This window comes from Moschus berezovskii, chromosome 6 (assembly GCF_049115385.1).
Source record: "Moschus berezovskii isolate FMDL1 chromosome 6, NW_MosBer_1.0, whole genome shotgun sequence".
Classification (NCBI taxonomy): Eukaryota; Metazoa; Chordata; class Mammalia; order Artiodactyla; family Moschidae; genus Moschus; species Moschus berezovskii.
The window spans coordinates 33,314,981-33,338,526 of NC_142465.1; the positions used below are offsets into that span (position 1 = coordinate 33,314,981).

The window sequence follows — 23,546 nt, forward strand, 5'->3', positions numbered from 1 at the left end:
CCTAAGCAACAGACAATCAGGAATTCCCTGATTTCTGCTTTTAATCTCTATTATTTTGTTTCTCATGCTTGTTTTAAGCTTATTTTGTTTTTCCCCTAGTTTCTTAAAGTGGAAGCTGAGACTGTTGATTTGAGACCTTCTTTCCTATAAAGTGTTTAATAAGGTAAATTTCCCTCTATTTCCTACTGATTTGTTATTTCCTACAGAGTTTGGTATTTTGTATTTTTATCTTTCATTAAGTTCAATGTTTTCTAATTTCCCTTAAGGTTTTCTGTTTGGTCCACAGATTATTTCTAAGTGTGTTAATTTCTGTATGGAGATTTCCTGTTATCTTTCCTTTATTAGCTTCTAGCCTAATTCAAGTATGAGTAAAGAACTTTGTGTAATTTCAGTGTTTCTAAATTTGTTAAGGTTTGTTATGATCCAGGATGTGGTCTTTCTTGGTGGATATTCTTTGTGCACATAGGTGAAGTGTTCTAACAATGCCAATTAGATCCAACTGGTTGATAGTATTGTTCAGTTCTATAATCTTGCTTATTATCTGCTGTAACTTCTGTTGGCTACTAAGATAGATGGACACAAGTTTTCAACTGTAACTGTGGATTTATTTTGCTTAGTTCTGTTAAGTTTCTGATACATGTATTCGGAAGCTCTGCTGTTAAGTGCATACATATTTAGGGTTGTTGTATCTCCTTGGTGAGCTGATTTTCTCTTTATCTCTGATAATATTTTTTGCTCTGAAGTCTGTTTTGTATGATACTAATACACCCACTTTACTTTTATTTTCATTATGTTATTTCTCTTGGTTATATATACAGCAATAGTAGTAATGGTTTATAAGGTAAGTATGTTCAGTATTTTGAAGAACTGCCAGATTATTTCCACAGCCACTGTCCTCCTTACCAACATTTGTTATGTTATGTTTGGGATTTTTTAAGCATCCTACTAGGTTTGAAGTGGTATCTTATTATTTTGACTTGCATTTACCTAATGACAAATCATGCTGAACAGTTTTTCATATGCTTATTGGTCATTTGTGTATCTTCTTTTGGATAAATATTCTAGTCTTTTCCTCATTTTTTAACTGGGTTATTTGTCTTAACAATATTCAGTCTTCCAGTTGATGAACATGTAATGTCTTTCAGTTAAGATTTTTAAAAATTCCTCTCAATGAAGTTTTTTAGCTTTCAATATGTAAGTATTAATATTATATACATCTGTTAAATTTACTTGACTGGTCAAAAAGTTCATTTAGGCTTTTCCATATGGAAAAAATCCAAACAAACTTTTGGCTGACCTGATATATAATTTTAATTTATAAATTTAATTTCAAGTATTTTATATAGTTTATGTTGTTATGAGTAGGACTGTTTTCTTAATTTCATTTCTGAATTGTTTATTGCTAGTGTAGAGAAATACAATTGATTTTGTATCCTGCAACCCTGCTGAACTTGTTTATTATTTCTACTTTAGTGGATCCTTTGGGATTTTCTATATATGAAATTACTGTCATCTGCAAACTTTTGTTTCTTCCTTCCAGTATGCTTATTTAATTTTCTCGCTTAACTGCCTGAGAGTAGAAGTAGTGAGAATAGACATTCACAGCCTTGTCTTGTGCCTGTTCTTAGGAGGAGAAAATATTCAATCTTTCTCCATTAAATATGTCAGCTACGGGCTTTTGTAGATACTTATGATCAGGTTGAGGAAATTCCCATCTATTTGTTTGATGAGAATTTTTATCATTAAAGGGCACTGTGTGTGTGCTTGGTCATTCAGCTGTGTCTGACTCTTTGTGATTCTTCGAACTGCAGCCTATCAGGCTCTCCTCTCCCTGGGATTCTCCAGGCAAGAACACTAGAGTGGGTTGTCATTCCCTCCTCCAGGAAATCTTCCCGACCCAAGGATCGAACCTGTGTCTCTTGCATCTCCTGCATTGGCAGGCAGATTCCTTAGTGCTAAGTCATCGGGGAAACCCTTTAACCCAGATTTCATCAAATGCTTTTTGTGTCTGTTGAAATGACTATAAGTTTTTTGGTTTTATCCTACAAATATGATTTATTACATTAATTGACTTTCAGATGTTAAAACAATTTTCCATTCCTGGGATAAATGCTACTCAATTATGGTGTATAATACCTTCTATCTGTTAACGTATTTGATTTACTAATATTTTGTTGAGGATTTTTGTGTCTGTATTCATGAGGGATACTGGTATATAATTTTATAATCTCTTTTAACTAGTGAGTTTAAGTCATGTGCTCTTTTTTTTTTTTTTTTTTTTGCCACACCACAGGGCATGTGGAACTTCCCTGATCAGGGATGGAACCCATGCCTCCTGCAATGGAAGTGCAGTCTTTTTTAACATTGATTTTTATTATAGAGTATAGTTGCTTTACAGTGTCATATTAATTTCTGCTGTACAGCAAAGTGAATCAGTTATACATACACATATACCCCTCTTTTTAGATTTCCTTCCCATTTAGGTCACCACAGAGCATTAAGCTGAGTCCCCTGTGCTATACAGCAGGTTCTCATTAGTTTATCTATTTTATACATAATAGTGTATATATGGGGAAAGCAATGGCAACCCACTCCAGTACTCCTGCATGGAAAATCCCAAGGACGGAGGAGCCTGGAAGGCTGCAGTTCATGGGGTCACTGAGGGTTGGACATGACTGAAGTGACTAAACAGCAGTAGCAGCAGTGTATATATGTCAATCCCAATCTCCCAATTCATCCCACCCACCCGCCTTGGTATCTGTAAGTTTTTTCTCTACATCTGTGTCACTATTTGCTTTGCAAGTAAGTTCACCTGTACCATTTTCCTAGATTCCAACTATAAACAATATTATACAGTATCTGTTTTTCTCTTTCTGAGTACCTCACTCTGTATGGCAGTCTCTGGGTCTATCTGTCTCTGCAAATGGGTCTATCAGTCTCTGCAAATGGCACTATTTTGTTCCTTTTACAGCTGAGTAATATTCATTGTGTATGTGGATCACATCTTCTTTTATCCATTCCTCTGCTGATGGACATTTAGCTTGAAAAGTGCAGTCTTAACCACTGGCCCACCAGGGAAGTCCCATGCTCTCTTAATATAATTATTGACATTGGTGGAACTAACATTTTATTATTTGCTTTTTAAAAAAATTATTCTTCATTCTTTTTAAGATTTTTTAAAACTCCAATTCACCTATTGTGTATTTGACTAAATCTCTTTGTATAGTTTCTTTACTAGTTGCTCTGGTGTTACAATACAGATGACAAGTCTACTTAGTCAATGTTTTACCACTTGAAGTGAACCTTAGAAACCTTACTACCATATTAAATGCCTACCTTATCCCGTTTATTTTGTAAGTTGTCTTATATATTACCTCTGCATACACTGAAAGCCCCATCAGTGTCATTTTTTTCAAATATCAAATATATCTCAACTATCAAGCTATTCACAGAAGAATAGTCTATTTGCCAGATCTTGCTATTCCAAGTTTCTTTTGGTCTTAATAACTTTTTTAGAGCAACTCTGCTGTTAATGATTTCTCTTAGTTTTCTTTTATCTGAGAATAGTCAACTCCATTTCCGAGTGTTTTTACAAGACACAGAATTCTGGATTAACAGTTCTTTTCTTTCAGCACTTTAAAAATGCTATTCATTTCTTCTAGCCTGCAGTTTTGGTGAGAAATCTACAGTCTTTCACAGAATTCCAAGTGGTGTGTCATACAAATGGTTGCTCACAATATATGTTTATTTCATAGCTATTTGATTATGGTATGTCTGGGCAGGGGTTTCTTTGTGTTTTATCCTGTTCAAGATTTGCCAAGTTTTTTGAATCTGTAGGTTTCAGTGAACTTGGGAACATTTCAGTCATTATTTCCAAAAGTATTTTTTCTGCAACATACTTTTTTTCTGTTCTATGACTCGCATGACACAATGTTAAATCTTTGGGTATTGTCTCTCCAGTCCCTGAGAATTAATTTTTCTGATCTCTATTCTTCAGACTGGATACTCTCCATTGAACTATCTTTAAGTTGAGTAACTTCTTAGCTCTGTTCTCCTATTGAATCCATCCAGTGAGGTTTTATTTCTGTTAACTGTATTTCTCAGCTATAGAATTTCTATTTTGTTCTCTTTATATCTTTTTCCTGAGAGTTTCTCTTTCCATTCATTTCAAGAGAATCTACCCTTACTTGTTAGTCAGAACATTGCAGTAATAGCTCCTTTAAAGTCCTTGTCATATAATTCCAGTATCTTGTTCATCTAGGAGATGATGGCATTTGCTGATAGTCTTTCCTTACAAGTTAAGATTCTTCCAGGTTCTTTGTATGCCAAGTAATGGACATTTTCAATATTATGATATCTGACTCTTTAAATCCTGCAGAGAATTTTTGATATTCTTCTTTTAGCAGGCTATCAACCTGGTTGTGTCTAAGCCACAAGTTCTGACTGGCCTTCTGTGGGTTGTAGTTCCAACATCAGTTTCAGTTTTCAAAGACTCTGCAGTGCTATTCAGATTTGACCCTGTGTGCACCATGTAGCGGCTAGTTTGGAACTTGAGCTATGATCTGCCACATGTATAGTTCAGTTCTCAAAGTCCATGTATGCTAGGAAAGTCCATTTTTATTCTTTACTTGCTAAAAATATGAGTAGGTGCTGAATTTTATTAAGTACTTTTTCTGCATTTGAGTTGATTATATATTGTTTCTGTTGATTCTCACTTATGATGGTTTATTTCCTCGTATGTTTGATTTATGACTGTAAATTCCTATTTGGTTGATTTTTGATAAATTCAGAAAACTTAACTTGGGGAAGCTTTGTTACAGATGTTCTAGCTTCTTACAGGGTTCTCAGCTTAATACAAAAATCTTGGGTTCATGGTCCCTTCCTGCAGAAGTAATGGGTATACCTTGGCTTTCATGCTTGCTAGTTTGCGCTTCCCATTCTGGTTTCAGCAAATATATCTGTCTGTACATGGCTTTATATTTATTGGAGTAGGGTGAGAAGACATGTCTATTATTTCCTATAAATGCACAGTTCATTAGTAAGTATCTTATCTAGGAGCTAATTGTTTTGTGCTGAGAGGCCTCCTATTTGAAAAGTAAATATTTTACCTGTATTCCTTTGGTCATTATGTCTAACAGTCTAAAGGTAATTAATACAAGACTCTAGAAGACCATTCCAGTCTTATATGTTTCTGTCTGGTATATTTTTTACATTTGATTTTAAACTACTCAAATTAATCATTATTAGTATTATTCTAAAAGGTCAATGGTATCTTAATGTCTTCGATCACCATTCTTATATTCACATTCCTATTGTTTCATTTCATTTTATTCTTCCTGACATGTACCCTTTGGTAATTTCTTACATCAGTTTCAAATGATTTTAATTTAACTTCACCATTATTTCTGAGTGATTCTTCAGGTGGATGTGTAATTTCAGGCCAACTGTTATGCTCTCTTGTCATTTAAAGATTTTAGTCCATTGTCTTCAAATACTACAGTTCAAAAATCTGTTGTCTGCCTAATGGTCACATCTTTTCTCTTTGGAAGCTTTCTTCCAAAGATCTTATTTTTATTGCTATATCTAGGTGTAAGTTTATATTAATTTATCTGGTTGGGACTTTTGTTTTCTAAGGCTGAGAAATTCCTTTCATACTGGATTACTCTTTTTTTAAGTCACACAGTACGGCATGTGGGATCTCAGTTCCCCAATGAGGGATCGAAGCCCCGCCACCTGCAATAGAGGCACGGAGTCTTAACCATTACACCATTAGACCACCAGAGAAGTCCCTGGATTACTTTTTTTTAGTTTCAGATTACGATTTCCTTTTAGTAGGCTTATTTTTCACATACTTCCTCCCCCAAATTCCAGACAAAATTTCTTCTGTTCGTTAACTGTCTATTCAGTAGAGTCCCAATTCCTTAACATGGTAACAAGGTTCTAAGTAACAAGGCTCCTGTTTACCTTTTCTTGCTAAACCAACCCATTCCTCTCTGTACCTTAAGTTCTCAGTCCCCAGAACAGGCCAACTTCGATATCATATAATCCACCTTTATTACCCTGTTTCCTCAGCCTAAGAAGCGCTCTTTCTGACTCACAAAACCCATCCCTGCTCCTAGCTCTCAAAATTTATCAGACTGATAATGAACTAAATCACATCTTTTATGAAGTCTTTCCTATTTGTTCCATCAGGCAGGAATGACTCTACACTCTATACAAAATTCTCTTATAAGATCTAAAACCTTACTGCATTTGTTTACCTGTTTCAAAACCATTTTATCCTTTTCTGTCTCCCTTTCCTCCGACCCTCTAGGCACCAGGTTTTGTCAGTTCTAACACAGAAATGTCTCAGATCCACCCATGTCAAAGATATCCCACTACCCTATATGAAATCACCCAGGTTATTTTAAAAGCTTTCTGTGAATTGTACTACTTCAGCTCTCCATTCATTCATCAAGTAATTATTACGCATCTACTTTCAGCTGGTCATTGTGATAGGTTCTGCTGCTGCTGCTAAGTCACGTCAGTCGTGTCAGACTCTGTGCGACCCCAGAGACGGCAGCCCACCAGGCTCCCCAGTCCCTGGGATTCTTCAGGCAAGAACACTGGAGTAGGTTGCCATTTCCTTCTCCAATGCATGAAACTGAAAAGTGAAAGTGGAAGTCGCTCAGTCGTGTCCGACTCTTAGCGACCCCATGGACTGCAGCCTACCAGGCTCCTCTGTCCATGGGATTTTCCAAGCAAGGGTGCTGGAGTGGGGTGCCACTGCCTTCTCCGGTGATAGGTCCTAGGATCACAAAAAATAATGCATAGACCATGCCCATAAATAAATTGGAATTCTAATAGGATGAGATAAGTACTATAAAAGGAATCAGTTAAAGGATGCCACTGAAGAAAGACCCAACCTGAAGCTGCAGAGAAATAAACAAAGAATGCTTCCAGGAGGAAATGAGGCCTAGAATATACGCAGACTATAGAAGAGTTGTGTTTCACCAAAGGGACACACACAAAAGGAAGAGACAAAAGCTAGGAGGCTAAGGACGGGAACACAAAGTAGTTCAATTCTTAAAATCTACAGTCCTTTCAAATTACTATTAAAGTTAATGAAAAGTAAATACAGATATTTAATACTTTGCCAGAAGGTAAGTCTAAATTCCTCCTTAGTACAGCAACAGGGGTACTTCATAACCTGGCTCAAGCCTCTCTCTCTTAACACGTCCCTTCTGATACAAACACATGTTCCTTCTTGATGTAATTTGCTTTGCACAACACCATTCAAACTCATGTGGTAATATAACACATGAAGGATTTGATACATAGCACTAACCTGTAAGATGGGCGCCGTGCTAGGATCCCGTGGGTTTTCTGTGAGGAGCCTATGCTGTCAGATGAGTCCTGAGACTCCTCACTCTCTGATAAAGATGATACCTGAAAAACAAAACTGGTTTTACTAAGATGAACAAACCAAGCGGGAAAAGAATTAAATTTAATTCTTACTTTCAGAAAAAAATGTTCTGTCTTCTACCACCCAAATTCATTTGTCATTAAATCTAAGGTCTAAAAGAAAGAAATAAAAGGAAAAAGGGAAAAGTTTATTTCAGGAGTTTAAACTAAAGGAACAAACAATACAGCGGGTTCAGAACTAGCAAGTCAATCCTCCAAATAAAGCAACACTACTGCACTAGAGTTGTAAATATCAGTCTTGAGACTGATGCACACTACTCAGATTTTTTATCATTAATGCTATCTGATTTGGTTTTGGACATGCTTTGAAATGCTATTAGATATCCTACTAATATCTAGTTAATAGATAATGACATTGAGGAATCTGCTGAACATACTAACCTGTGTGTCAGGGAAGAGCTCTGGGCTAGACATACATATGGGAAGTCAGCCCTCTAGGACAGCCCTTAAAGCCACAAGACTGAGTGAGCTCAGGAAGGAGAGATAGGACAAAACCCAGCGACATTCTTAGCAGTAAGAGGCTGGAAAGAAGGGAGGAACCAGCAAATGAGGCAAGAATAAGCCACCAGTGAGGCAGGAAGAATACCAAAGTAGCACAGTGTCCTTGAAAAACTAGCAAAGACAGTATTAAAGAGAAAAGAATGATCAACCATGTCAAATTCTGCTAGCAGGTGAAGTAATATAAGGACCCAGGACAACAATTAGATCTGGCAAAGTGGAGGTCACTGGCAAGGGCAGGTACAAACATAAGTAAACTTAAAAATCTGTAATAATTAGCTTTATCTCATGTCATAACTGAATTAGTTAATACATGTAAATACAGATATGACCTAAATCAAATCCCTTATGATTATACAGTGGAAGTGAGAAATAGATTTAAGGGACCAGATCTGATAGAGTGCCTGATGAACTCTGGACGGAGGTTTGTGACACTGTACAGGAGACAGGGACCAAGACCATCCCCATGGGAAAGAAATGCAAAAAAGCAAAATGGCTGTCTGAGAAGGCCTTACAAATAGCCATGAAAAGAAGAGAAGCGAAAAGCAAAAGAGAAAAGGAAAGATATAAGCATCTGAATGCAGAGTTCCAAAGAATAGCAAGGAGAGATAAGAAAGCCTTCCTCAGCGATCAATGCAAAGAAATAGAGGAAAACAACAGAATAGGAAAAACAAGAGATCTCTTCAAGAAAATAGAGATTCCAAGGGAACATTTCATGCAAAGATGGGATCGATAAAGGACAGAAATGGTATGGACCTAACAGAAGCAGAAGATATTAAGAAGAGGTGGCAAGAATACACAGAAGAACTGTACAAAAAAGATCTTCATGACCAAGGTAATCACGATAATGTGATCACTGACCTAGAGCCAGACATCTTGGAGCCAGACATCTTGGAATGTGAAGTCAAGTGGGCCTTAGAAAGAATCACTACGAACAAAGCTAGTGAAGGTGATAGAATTCTAGTTGAGCTATTTCAAATCTTGAAAGATGATGCTGTGAAAGTGCTGCACTCAATATGCCAGCAAATTTGGAAAACTCCACAGTGGCCACAGGACTGGAAAAGGTCAATCTTCATTCCAATCCCAATGAAAGGCAATGCCAAAGAATGCTCAAATTACCGCACAATTGCACTCATCTCACATGCTAGTAAAGTCATGCTCAAAATTCTCCAAGCCAAGCTTCAGCAATATGTGAACTGTGAACTCCCAGATGTTCAAGCAGGTTTTAGAAAAGGCAGAGGAACCAGAGATCAAATTGCCAACATCCACTAAATCATGGAGAAAGCAAGAGAGTTCCAGAAGAAAAACATCTATTTCTGCTTCACTGACTATGCCAAAGCCTTTGACTGTGTGGATCACAATAAACTGTGGAAAATTCTGAAAGAGACGGGAATACCAGACCACCTGACCTGCCTCTTGAGAAACCTGTATGCAGGTCAGGAAGCAACAGTCAGAACTGTACATAGAACAACAGACTGGTTCCAAATAGTAAAAGGAGTACGTCAAGGCTGTATATTGTCACCGTGCTTATTTAACTTATATGCAGAGTACATCATGAGGAACGCTGGGCTGGAGGAAGCACAAGCTGGAATCAAGATTGCCGGGAGAAATATCAATAACGCCAGATATGCAGATGACACCACCCTTATGGCAGAAAGTGAAGAGGAATTCAAAAGCCTCTTGATGAAAGTGAAAGAGGAGAGTGAAAAGGTTGGCTTGAAGCTCAACATTCAGAAAACAAAGATCATGACATCTGGTCCCATCGCTTCATGGGAAATAGATGGGGTAACAGCGGAAACAGTGTCAGACTTTGTTTTTTTGGGCTCCAAAATCACTGCAGATGCTGATTGCAACCATGAAATTAAAAGACGCTTACTCCTTGGAAGGAAAGTTATGACCAACCTAGACAGTATATTAAAAAGCAGAGACATTACTTTGCCAACAAAGGTCTGTCTAGTCAAGGCTATGGTTTTTCCTGTGGTCATGTATGGATGTGAGAGTTGGACTGTGAAGAAAGCTGAGCACCGAAGAATTGATGTTTTTGAAGGTCTGTCTAGTCAAGGCTATGGTTTTTCCTGTGGTCATGTATGGATGTGAGAGTTGGACTGTGAAGAAAGCTGAGCACCGAAGAATTGATGTTGGAGAAGACTCTTGAGAGTCCCTTGGACTGCAAGGAGATCCAACCAGTCCATTCTAAAGGAGATCAATCCTTGGTGTTCACTGGAAGGACTGATGCTAAAGCTGAAACTCCAATACTTTGGCCACCTCTTGCGACGAGTTGACTCACTGGAAAAGACTATGATGCTGGGAAGGATTGGGGTCAGGAGGAGACGGGGACGACAGAGAATGAGGTGGCTGGATGGCATCACCGACTCGATGGACATAAGTTTGAGTGAACTCCGGGAACTGGTGATGGACAGGGAGGCCTGGCGTGCTGTGATTCATGGGGTCGCAAAGAGTCGGACACAACTGAGCGACTGAACTGAGTACATGTAAAGCATTTAGTGCATGGCATAGCGCAAGGACACATTAAATGTTAACTACTATTAATAATAATCATATTGATTGTTCGTGAAAGGCTCCTTGATGAGATATTGAGATCTGAAAGGCAAGAGAAGCCAGTGCTGGAGATGTTGAGGAGAAAACTTTCAAGCAGAGAAAAAAGGAAAACCTATTAAAACTAGTTAGCACAATAACCATATGCAAGTTTTAAATTATATCTAACAATTGAGAAAATAAGAATTTTTAAAATGTATTAAATTTCTCAATATTTTTCTGAAGCTACATTGTGATACCTTCTTTTAATAAAACAGGCTTCTAGAAATGACATAATAAATAAATTCTCTACATTACCTACTGTACAGAAAGCCTTCCCCTAAACTATTTAGACTTAGATCTTAAATCTCCAAAGAAGCTTGTTTTACACTGTATCAGTTCAGTTCAGTTCAGTCACTCAGTCGTGTCTGACTCTTTGCGACCCCATGAATCACAGCACGCCAGGCCTCCCTGTCCATCACCAACTCCCGGAGTTCACTCAAACTCATGTCCATCGAGTCGGTGATGCCATCCAGCCACCTCATTCTGTCGTCCCCGTCTCCTCCCGCCCCCAATCCTTCCCAACATCAGAGTCTTTTCCAGTGAGTCAACTCGTCGCATGAGGTGGCCAAAGTATTGGAGTTTCAACTTCAGCATCAGTCTTTCCAACAAACACCCAGGACTGATCTCCCTTAGAATGGACTGGTTGGATCTCCTGCAGTCACCTTCAAAAATGAGTTCAAATGTACTTATACTTTTTTATATCTTAAATCTTTATGACCCGTTCTTTCTTTTCTATCAAAAGATAATCAGTAATAGTTAACAAATAATCACAGTAACAAACAATACAGTAATAATTAAAGAAGATCAATCGCTTCTGTTTCCTCAAGCATCACAGATATACCATTTCTAATCTAAATCTTAGCGGTTTTACCTTTTGTCCGCAGGTTTACTCCAAAGTCTCCCAGTGAACTCAAGGAAGAAAATAATTCCTAGAACTAAGACATTACTTATAACTAAGAGGAAGAACCTCTAATGACAGCACTAGCAAGTAAGAGTAAAATCTTCACATAAAAACTCAGCAAAACCACGCAGCAATCACCTTTCGCAAAAGAAAAAACGCATAAAGATGCAGCTCCAGAGCTGACAGCCCTGCCAGATGCTGTACATACTCAAGAGGAAAAATGAGCTACACAGACACTGTATATACTCAAGAGGGAAAATAAGCTACACAACTTTTCTTCCAAGATAGCTGCTTCTAAAAATGAGAGATGATCAAATGCATTCCGAGACTCACTCTCTTTTATTTGATCACCATAAAGCATAAAGTAGGTACTTTCTTACCTTCCTAAGACACTCACATCATCACCCTTTCTTCAGAATTCTCTTTCGTGAAGGATACCACTAGGATAAAAAGGTGCTTTCCCTTCAGAAAAATCTTTCATTTCCTTAAATTCTAAACAATAACTTCTCCCCAAAATTGCCTTGTGTTTTCACTGGGTAGTATATACATGAAACTACAAGTTCTAAAACTTATCCATTAACTTCATTTGTTCTATAGTCCAATTTCTAAGACATCATCATCTTGGTCTATAATATTGAAACTACAGCAACTTCAGTTGTCCAAAGACTCCAGGTTCACAAGTCCCCTCTCTCAACCACTAAGTCTTTTAATTTCTGTACCGTTTGCACGTGTGGTGGGTGAATTACAGAAGACTGAGCTGTCTGGATGACCCCCTGAACCTCTACTTGCTCTCCAGGAAGAGGTACAATTGTCACTGGCGCAGATCCTCTTAATGACATCTAAGAACAAATAAAAATTAAATTAACATAATATAATACCTGTGCATGTAAGATAGCTGAGTTCTTTATACTAGAAAACACATTTTAGAGCTTATTATATATAACCACATCTATTAATCACACATTAACTATTTTCTGTGTGCAGGAGAGTGAGCTAGGAGTATAAAATGAACAGAGTAAGAGTTATAATACAAGCAAAAATACAGAAACCAATCTACTGTGGGAGCAAAGATAGGGTGCTATTTCAGCTGGGTCTTGAAAGATATATAATTTACTGATGGTATGTATGGGGAACAGGGTTGGAAGATATTTTGGGTGGTGGAACTGATTGGATAAAAACATCATTGTTCTTTAGAACATGTCATTCTGAAGAGAGCGGGTTAAAAACTAATTAAGAAATCAAGGGTCAAAAAGTGAGAGAGGGGCTTCCTTAGTGGCCCAGTGGTTAGGACTCTTTGCTTCCATTGCAGTGGGCACAAATTTGATCTCTGATAGGGAACTAAGATCCTGCAAAAAAAAGAAAAATACAATGAGGTACCACCTCACACCAGTCAGAATGGCCATATTTAAAAGTCTACAAATAACAAATGCTGTAGAAGGTGTAGAGAAAAAAAAGAACCCTCCTACAATGTTGGTGAGACTGTAAGCTGGTGAAGTAGTTCAGACACCATAGAAAACAGTATGGAAATTCCTTGGAAATCTAAAAACAGATTTACCATATGATCCAGCAATCCTACCTCCTGGGCATATATTGGAAAAAACCACAATTCAAAAGATACATGCATCCCTATGTTCATAGCAGCAGTGTACACAATAGGCAAGACATGGAAACAACCTAAACATCCATCAACAGATGAATGGATAAAGAAGATGCAGTATATATAAACAATGGAATACTACACAGCCATTAAAAAGAATGCCACCTGCAGCATCATGAATACAACTAGAGATCATCATACTAAGTGAGGTCAGAAAGAAGGATGACAAATACCGTATGATTCCCACTTATATATGGAATTTCAAATATGACACAAATGAACCCATCTATGAAACAAACAGAATCAGGGACAGAGAGAGAATAGACTGGTGGTTACCTAGGGGCAGGGGTTGAGGGACAGAATGAAGTGAGAGGTTGGAGTTAGATGTAAGCTTTTATATATAGAATGGGTGAACAATGGGTGTACCTAAGGTCCTACTTAGGTACAGCAGAGAGAACTATATTCAATATCCTATGCTAAACCATAAGGGAAAAGAGTATTTAAAAAAAAAAACATATATACATACATTATTCTTGTCAATATTATTTTCCCTTACGGTTTAGCATAGGATATTCTGTGTGCTCACTCAGTCGTGTTCAACTCTTTGCTGTCCAACGGACTGTAGCCCACCAGGCTCCTCTGCCCGAGGAATTTCCCAGGCAAGAATACTGGAGCAGGTTGCCACTTCCTACTCCAGGGGATCTCCCTGACCCAGCAATCGAACCCATATATCTTGTATCTCCTGCGTTGGGAGGTGAATTCTTTACCACTAGGAGATCAATCCTGGGTGTTCATTGGAAGGACTGATGCTAAAGCTGAAACTCCAATACTTTGGCCACCTCATGCGACGAGCTGACTCACTGGAAGACTCTGATGCTGGGAGCGATTGGGGGCGGGAGGAGACGGGGACGACAGAGAATGAGATGGCTGGATGGCATCACCGACTCAATGGACGTGAGTTTGAGTGAACTCCGGGAGTTGGTGATGGACAGGGAGGCCTGGCGTGCTGTGATTCATGGGGTCGCAAAGAGTCGGACACGACTGAGCGACTGAACTGAACTGATTGCCATCTGGAAAGCCCTGGCATAGGATATTAAATACATACTCTGAGAAGGGAATGGCAATCCACTCCAGTATTGTTGCCTGGAGAATTCCATGGACAGAGAAGCCTGGTGGGCTATAGTCCACGGGGTCTCAAAGAGTCGGATATGACTGCGCGACTAACACACACACACACATATATATGGAGAGAGAGAGAAGAGAGATTATTATTATTGTTATTAGTTGTAACTGAATCACTTTGCTGAACAGTGTAAGTAACACAACATTACAAATCAACTACACTTCAATTAAAAACAAACAGAAATCCCTTTATCCAGGTACCGAAAAACTAGATACTCAGCACAAGCAACCCCATTCAACCTCCCTCACACACTGTAAGAGACAAGACCAAACTCTAGCACAGCTTCTGTCAGCTTAAGGCTGCGTCCCTAGGATGACCCAGTATCTTCAAAAGGTCTCCCTGAGAAAGATTAATGCTGCCAAAATAATTAACTGCTTGTTCTAGCCAACACCTTTGGCCTCACTTTTCTTAACCTTAGAAAAATTGCAGCTGTCAGTCCTTTCTCTGATCCTTGAAATACAAATCTTTTACAAGCCAGAAATGATGTCTCTCTCAAGGACCTGAACGTTATCCCTTTGAAATGTAATCACCGAGAATGACAGGGCCCTTGTCTACCAGTCTCTGGAAGGATGGGAACCTCAATTTGAGAAGTACCAATTAGCAACCAGACACAGACGGCTTGATCACACTGACCAAGCTCTCCACCTAACATCTTCAATACTTTTCCTTTAGTACACCCCAGCATTTTAAAAGGGACCCAACTTTTCTTTCAGCAGAGTTGAGCTTAATTGATGCTGGAGTTTCTCTTCCCTAATGCATGAATGAACTGTGAAATTTTGCTGCCTTTAACAGGTGTCTAACTGTCTTTTTGTTGATGGTATCCCACCTTGGAGATACAGAAATTAATGAGTAAAAATAAACAGAACTCATGAACCTTAAGAGTCTAGCTCTAGAGGTAGCCTTACACTCAGAAGTTCCCTTACTTTTCAGATCCTAACTAAAGCCAGTTCAGTTCAGTCACTCAGTCGTGTCCGACTCTCTGTGACCCCACGGACTGCAGGACACCAGACTTCCCTCTCCATCACCAATTCCCAGCATTTACTCAAACTCATGCCCATCAAGTCGGTGATGCCATCCAACTATCTCATCCTCTATCATCCCCTTCTCCTCCTGCCTTCATCTTTCCCAGCATCAGAGTCTTTTCCAATGAGTCGGTTCTTTGCATCAGGTGGCCAAAGTATTGGAGTTTCAGCTTCAGCATCAGTCCTTCCAATGAATATTTAGGACTGATTTCCTTTAGGATGGACTGGTTGGATCTCCTTGCTGTCCAAGAGCCTCCCAAGAGCCTTCTCCAACACCACAGTTCAAAAGCATCAATTCTTTGGCACTCAGCTTTCTTTATGGCCCAACTCTTACATCCATAGATGACTACTGGAAAAACCATAGCTTAGATGGACTTTTGTTGGTAGAGTAATGTCTCTGCTTTTTATATATGCTGTCTAGGTTAGTCATAGCTTTCCTTCCAAGGAGTAAGCATCTTTTAATTTCACGTCCGCAGTCAACATCTGCAGTGACTTTGGAGCCCAAGAAAATAGTCTCTCACTGTTTCCGTTGTTTCCCCTTCTATCTGCCATGAAGTGATGGGACCAGATTCCATGATCTTCGTTTTCTGAATGTTGAGTTTTAAGCCAACTTTTTCACTCTCCTCTTTCACTTTCAACAAGAGGCTCTTTAGTTCTTCTTCGCTTTCTGCCATGAGGGTGGTGTCATCTGCCTATCTGACATTATTGATATTTCTCCCAGCAATCTTGATTCCAGCTTGTCCTTCATCCAGCCTGGCATTTTGCATGATGTACTCTGCATATAAATTAAATACACAGAGTGACAATATATAGCCTTGACGTACTCCTTTACCAATTTGGAACCAGTCTGTTTTTCCATGTCTGGTTCTAACTGTTGTTTCCTGACCTGCATACAGATTTCTCAGGAGGCAGGTCAGGTGGTCTGGTATTCCCATATCTAGAAGAAGTTTCCACAGTTTATTGTGATCCACACAGTCAAAGGCTTTGGTGTAGTCAATAAAGCAAAAGTAGATGTTTTTCTGGAATTCTCTTGCTTTTTCCATGATCCAGCGGATGTTGGCAATTTGATCTCTGGTTCGTCTGCCTTTTCTAAACCCAGCTTGAACATCTGGAAGTTCACGCTTCACATTCTGTTGAAGCCTGGCTTGGAGAATTTTCAGCATTACTTTGCTAGCATGTGAAATGAGTGCAACTGTGCAGTAGTTTGAACATTCTTTGGTATTGCCCTTCTTTGGGATTTTGAAAACTGACCTTTTCCAGTCCTGTGGCCACTGCTGAGATTTTCAGATTTGCTGGCATACTGAGTGCAGCACTTTCACAGTGTCATCTTCTAGGATTTGAAATAGCTCAACTGGAATTCCATCACCTCCACTAGCTTTGTTCATAGTGATGCTTCCTAAGGCCCACTTGACTTCACATTCCAGGATGTCTGGCTCTAGGTGAGTGATCACACCATCGTGGTTATCTGGGTCATGAAGATCTTTTTTGTGTAGTTCTTTTGTGAGTTCTTGAACCTCTTCTTAACTCTGTTCTTGAACCTCTTCTGCTTCTGTTAGGTCCATACCATTTCTGTCCTTTATCGAGCCCATCTTTGCATGAAATGGCCCCTTGGTATCTCTAATTTTCTTGAACATATCTCTAGTCTTTCCCATTCTATTGTTTCCTCTATTTCTTTGCATTGATCGCCTAGGAAGGCTTTCTTATCTCTCTTTGCTATTCTTTGGAACTCTGCATTTAAACGGGTATATCTTTCCTTTTCTCCTTTGCTTTTCGCTTCTCTTCTTTTCACAGCTATTTGTAAGGCCTCCTCAGACAGCCATTTTTCTTTTCTGCATTTCTTTTCCATGGGGATGGTCTTGATCCCTGTCTCCTGTACAATGTCATGAACCTCCGTCCATAGTTCATCAGGCACTCTATCTATCAGATCTAGTCCCTTAAATCTATTTCTCACTTCCACTGTATAATCATAAGGGATTTGATTTAGCTCATACCTAATGGTCTAGTGGTTTTCCCTACTTTCTTCAGTTTAAGTCTGAATTTGGCAATAAGGAGTTCATGATCTGAGCCACAGTCAGTTCCCAGTCTTGTTTTTGCTGACTGTATAGAGCTTCTCCATCTTTGGCTGCAGAGAATATAATCAACCTGATTTCGGTGTTGACCATCTGGTGATGCCCATGTGTAGGGTCTTCTCTTGTGTTGTTGGAAGAGGGTGTTTGCTATGACCAGTGCGTTCTCTTGGCAAAAGTCTATTAGCCTTCGCCCTGCTTCATTCCGTATTCCAAGGCCAAATTTGCCCGTTAGGCCAGGTGTTTCTTGACTTCCTACTTTTGCATTCCAGTTCCCTATAATGAAAAGGACATCTTTTTTGGGTGTTAATTCTGAAAGGTCTTGTAGGTCTTCATAGAACTGTTCAACTTTGGCTTCTTCAGCGTTACTGGTTGGGGCGTAGGCTTGGATTACTGTGATATTGAATGGTTTGCCTTGGAAATGAACAGAGACCATTCTGTCATTTTTAAGATTGCATCCAAGTACTGCATTTTGGACTCTTTTGTTGACCATGATGGCTACTCCATTTCTTCTAAGGGATTCCTGCCCACAGTAGTAGATATAATGGTCATCTGAGTTAAATTCACCCATTCCAGTCCATCTTAGTTTGCTGATTCCTAAAACATCGACGTTCACTCTTGCTATCTCCTGTTTGACCACTTCCAATTTGCCTTGATTCATGGACCTAACATTCCAGGTTCCTATGCAATATTGCTCTTTACAGCATTGGACCTTGCTTCTATCACCAGTCACATCCACAAGTGGGTATTGATTTTGCTTTGGCTTCATCCTTTCATTCTTTCTGGAGTTACTTCTCCACTGATCTCCAGTAGCATATCGGGCACCTACCGACCTGGGGAGTTCCTCTTTCAGTAAAGATGATGCTGTGAAAGTGCTGCACTCAATATGCCAGCAAATTTGGAAAACTCAGCAGTGGCCACAGGACTGGAAAAGGTCAGTTTTCATTCCAATCCCAAAGAAAGGCAATGCCAAAGAATGCTCAAACTACTGCACAAATGCACTCATCTCACATGGTAGTAAAGTAATGCTCAAAATTCTCTAAGCCAGGCTTCAGCAATACGTGAATCGTGAACTTCCAGATGTTCAAGCTGGTCTTAGAAAAGGCAGAGGAACCAGAGATCAAATTGCCAACATCTGCTGGATCATCGAAAAAGCAAGAGAGTTCCAGAAAAATATCTATTTCTGCTTCATTGACTATGCCAAAGCCTTTGACTGTGTGGATCACAATAAACTGTGGAACATTCTGAAAGAGATGGGCATACCAGACCACCTGACCTGCCTCTTGAGAAAGCTGTATGCAGGTCAGGAAGCAACTGTTAGAACTGGATATGGAACAACAGACTGGTTCCAAATAGGAAAAGGAGTACGTCAAGGCTGTATATTTTCACCCTGCTTATTTAACTTATATGCAGACTACATCATGAGGAACACTGGGCTGGAGGAAGCACAAGCTGGAATCAAGATTGCCGGGAGAAATATCAATAACCTCAGACATGCAGATGACACCACCCTTATGGCAGAAAGTGAAGAGGAACTCAAAAGCCTCTTGATGAAAGTGAAAGAGGAGAGTGAAAAGGTTGACCTGAAGCTCAACATTCAGAAAACAAAGATCATGGCATCTGGTCCCATCACTTCATGGGAAATAGATGGAAAAACAGTGGAAACAGTGTCAGACTTTATTTTTTTTGGCTCCAAAATCACTGAAGATGGTGATTGCAGCCATGAAATTAAAAGACGCTTACTCCTTGGAAGGAAAGTTATGACCAACCTAGATAACATATTAAAAAGCAGAGACATTACTTTGCCAACAAAGGTCCATCTAGTCAAGGCTATGGTTTTTCCCGTGGTCATGTATGGATGTGAGAGTTGTATTGTGAAGAAAGCTGAGCGCAGAAGAATTGATGCTTTTGAACTGTGGTGTTGGAGAAGACTCTTGGGAGTCCCTTGGACTGCAAGGAGATCCAACCAGTCCATTCTAAAGGAGATCAGTCCTGGGTGTTCACTGGAAGGACTGATGCTAAAGCCGAAACTCCAATACTTTGGTCACCTCATGCGAAGAGTTGACTCATTGGAAAAGACTCTGATGCTGGGAGGGATTGGGGGGCAGGAGGAGAAGGGGACGACAGAGGATGAGATGGCTGGATGGCATCACCGACTCAATGGACATGAGGCTGAGAAAACTCCAGGAGCTGGTGATGAACAGGGAGGGCTGGCATGCTGCGATTCATGGGGTTGCAAAGAGTAGGACATGACTGAGCGACTGAACTGAACTGAACTGATATGGTAACTATAAAAATAAATACAATGAAAACAACGCTGCTATTAAATATTTTTTAAACTTAAAAACAGCGTATAATCTTAGATGTTTCATATTTCTTGATGCTTCTCTGTCCTCTGCTTCTTATATTCTAAAGACTCAAGATTCTAAATCACCAAGCCAAAACCTGAAATACAGTATGAACAAATAAAAGAGTAAATAAAATCACTTATCAAGGCGAACTTGAACTGCTCTCCAATGAGAAGGGAACATTATTAAGAAGCCAGGGTTTTCTCTAGGTAAAAAGGACCACATCATCAGGGTAAGGTAATAAAAGGAACATTCCATAGGTATGGAGGAGGGAAGGGGTGAAGAAAATGTAACTAGTTCTCTAGTAGAACCCAAATTAACCTGACCTAAATGGTACAAAAAAGAAAAGGAGAGCCTGAAACTCTGGAGGTGGTTCCCCAGGCACCTGGCAGTAGTAAATTCGTTTTGGAGAAAAACTCTCATCTTTGGCCACAAAAAAGGTCCAGAGTTTCTCAAGATTAATGGGCAGTAAAGAAAAAATAACCACAAGGCAGGAGGAACAAGATGTTAAAACTACAGTAGACAGCACAATCAGACCCAAATGATTTTAGATAATGACATTGTCAAAGATTATAAAACAATTATGCTATGTTTACATAAACGGTAGACTATATTTCAAGAAAAGCTTGAAAATATCTTCAGTAAATACAAAACTACAGTAGATTTCAAAAAGAACCAAACGGTTTCTAAAAACGAAGATGTAATACTTGAAATTTTAAAAATCATTGTTCAGATACACCGAACAAAGCTAAAGTGAAACTTAGTGAGCGGGATTATAGGTATGAAGAAATTATCTGAACTGCAATATGGACAGACAAACAGATGGAAAATGAGAGGTTAAGAAATAAGGAGGACAGAGTAAGAAGGACAAAGAAGAGGACAGACGGAAGATGTGAAGAGATAATGGCTGAAAGTATTCGTAGAACAGACCCCAATCCATAGACTCAAAAACCCTAGTAACTCCCACGGTGAATAAATAAGACGAGTTCTACACCTAAACACAATATAAGGGAACATGCAAAACAACGAAAGGTAAAGAAAAGACTATATAAAAGTACCTGAAAGAAAAAAATTGTTATATTTAAAACAGCAATAGTCATGTCTTAATCTGACTTCTCAAAAGCAACAATGGAGGCCAACAGACTGATATTTTAAACATGCTAAAAAATAACACAGAATTCTACACTCAGGGAAAATACCTTTTAAAAATGAAAACGAAATAGGTATTTTCAAGAAACAAAAACAGAGCAGCAGACTTACATCAAAGTAAATTCTAAAGCAGTGGTTCTCAACCAGGAATGATTTTGCCCCTCAACAACATCTGACAACATCTGGGGACATTTGGGATGTCAGAATTGGGTGGAGTGGCTGGTACTGATGTCTAGTAGGCAGAGGCCATGGGTGCTGCTAAATATCCCACAATGCAGAGTCCCCCACAATAAAGAACTGTCCAGCCCAAAATGTCCATAGTCCTGAGGCTTTTCTAAAGCAAATACCTAAAAGTAATCTCAAGTGGAAGCTGTGACATGTGAGAAGAAAGGACGAGAAAAGAAAGTGATAAATATGTGGGAAAAAATGATGAATACATAAAATAATTATGTTTTACGTGACTAAAAGAAAGTAAGAGAATAATGGGAAATAAATGTTCTAAAGTTACTGGACTATCTGAGATGAAAAGTATTAATTAACTTTGGGCTTTACTAAGTAGGCATGCTGTAATTAAGAAAAATCACTAAAAAACTAGTAGTAAAACTAGTATACATACATGGTTTATGTATAGTTCAAATTAATACAAGTGATGGCAGGATGGAATGAGAACAAATAACTCAAAAGACAAGAAAGGAGAGAAAAACATGGAACCTGTGGGTCAAAAAGTACAAAATAAGACAGGAGATCTAAATATGTATCAGTAATTATGTCAACTGTACATGGATCAAAGCTCTGTTCAAAGTCTAGGAGGGACTTCCCTGGTGGTCCAGTGGTAAAGAATCTGCCTTCTAACGCAGGAGATACAGCTTCAATCCCTGGTCTGGGAAGATTCCATGTGCCCATGTGCCACAACTTCTGAGCCTGCCAGCTGCAACTACTGAGCCCACAAACCCTAGAGCCTGTGCTGCACAAAAAGAGAAGCCACTGCAATGAGGAGCCCGCGCACCACAATGAAGACCCAGTGCAACCAAAAATAAATAAAAAATTTTAAGTCTAAGACACTACAATGGAATACTATTCAGTCATAAAAAAGAATGGACTCTTGTCAGCTGGGACAACATGGATGGATCTTGAGGGCATTATGTTAAGTGAAATAAGTCAGACACAGAAATACAGAAACCATGAGCTCACTTACATGTGGAAAAAAAACACCACCACCATTAAGCTCACAGAGAAGACTGGTGTCTGCCGGAGACAGGGGGTGAGCAAAATGGGCAACGGGGGCAAAAGATACAAACTTCCAGTTAAAAAACTGCTTAGTCACAGGAAGGCAATTTACAGCATGGTGACTATAGTTAATAATACTGTACTGCCTATTTTAAAATTGCTGAGAGAATAAAAATTTAAAACTCATCACAAGGAAAAGAATTTTTGAAATTATACAGTAAGGGATGTTAATTGGACATATTGTAGTGATCATTTCCCCATGCACACAGATATTAAATCCTTATACTGTACACATGAAATTAATACAGTGTTACATGTCAATTATACCTGAAACAAAACAAAAACCACAATAAGATACTGCAACATATTCACCAGAATGGTTACAACTTAAGGAAATAATACCAATTTTGGGCAATTAAGTGGATCAACAGTGTTCTCATAAACTTCAGATGGTGCTGTCAATTGGTATAAGAAGTTTATAAAACTGTTGGCAATATCTAATATAACTAAATATCTGCATACCAACTCATGTGCAGCACAGACATGTACAAGTGTGTTCATTAAGCATAATTTACAATACCTAAAAACTGAGGGGAAAAAAGTCTAGGAGAGTAGATCTTTTTTTTTTTAAATCCAGTTATATAGCATTAACAAGAGATATACCTAAAATCTAACTTAAAGACACGGAAAGACTGAAAGTAGAGATGCAGGAAAAAAGACTGCCACTAAGATACTAAACTTAGTATCAAATTAGACTAAGGTAAAAGGTATTTCTAGAAATAAAGACACAAAAGGGACAATTCTCCAGGAATATACAGTTTTAAAATCTACATTCATTTAATAACAGCCTCATAGCACACTTTCAATCACAATACACAATTATAATGGAAGATTAAAAGCAGTGCTTTCAAATCAAAGAACAGACAAAAAGTGATAAAGCCATACAAGGTTTAACAACACAACCTAAGCTGACCTAATAAATATATAGAACTCTGCATTCAAATGCAGAATATACCTTCTTTTCAAAAGCACACTGCTGCTGCTGCTAAGTCACTTCAGTCGTGTCTGACTCTGTGTGACCCCATAGACGGAAGCCCACCAGGCTCCCCTGTCCCTGGGATTCTCCAGGCAAGAACACTGGAGTGGGTTGCCATTTCCTTCTCCAATGTGTGAAAGTGAAAAGTGAAAGTGAAGTCGCTCAGTCGTGTCCGACCCTTAGCGACCCCATGGACTGCAGCCTACCAGGCTCCTCCACTAAACATTTTTAAAAGCTTACCATGGATTCAGTCAGTTCAGTCGCTCAGTCGTGTCCGACTCTCCGCGACCCCATGAATCACAGCACGCCAGGCCTCCCTGTCCATCACCAACTCCCGGAGTACACTCAAACTCATGTCCACAGAGTCGGTGATGCCAACCAGCCATCTCATTCTCCATCGTCCCCTTCTCCTCCCGCCCCCAACCTTTCCCAGCATCAGAGTCTTTTCCAGTGAGTC

The 23,546-nt window shown here is 39.1% G+C and overlaps 1 protein-coding gene across 8 annotated transcripts in view; it reads right to left on the reverse strand.

The window, feature by feature from the left end:
* Positions 1-23,546, reverse strand: part of ATF1 (activating transcription factor 1) — a 68,520-nt gene that overhangs the window by 13,484 nt on the left and 31,490 nt on the right. For 4 of the 8 annotated variants that reach the window (XR_008681727.2, XM_055394409.2, XM_055394408.2 and 1 more), the window contains exons 3-4: positions 12,181-12,300; positions 7,328-7,428 (exon numbers count right to left, since the gene is read on the reverse strand). Coding sequence is in view for 6 of the 8 variants with exons in the window: in XM_055394409.2 (XP_055250384.1) it covers positions 7,328-7,428; positions 12,181-12,300 (221 nt within the window). In the remaining 2 variants the exon portion in view is untranslated. Of the gene's footprint in view, positions 1-7,327; positions 7,429-12,180; positions 12,301-23,546 lie in introns of those variants that run through there. The other 4 variants (XM_088836916.1, XM_055394411.2, XM_088836917.1 and 1 more) reach the window with 2 other exon arrangements.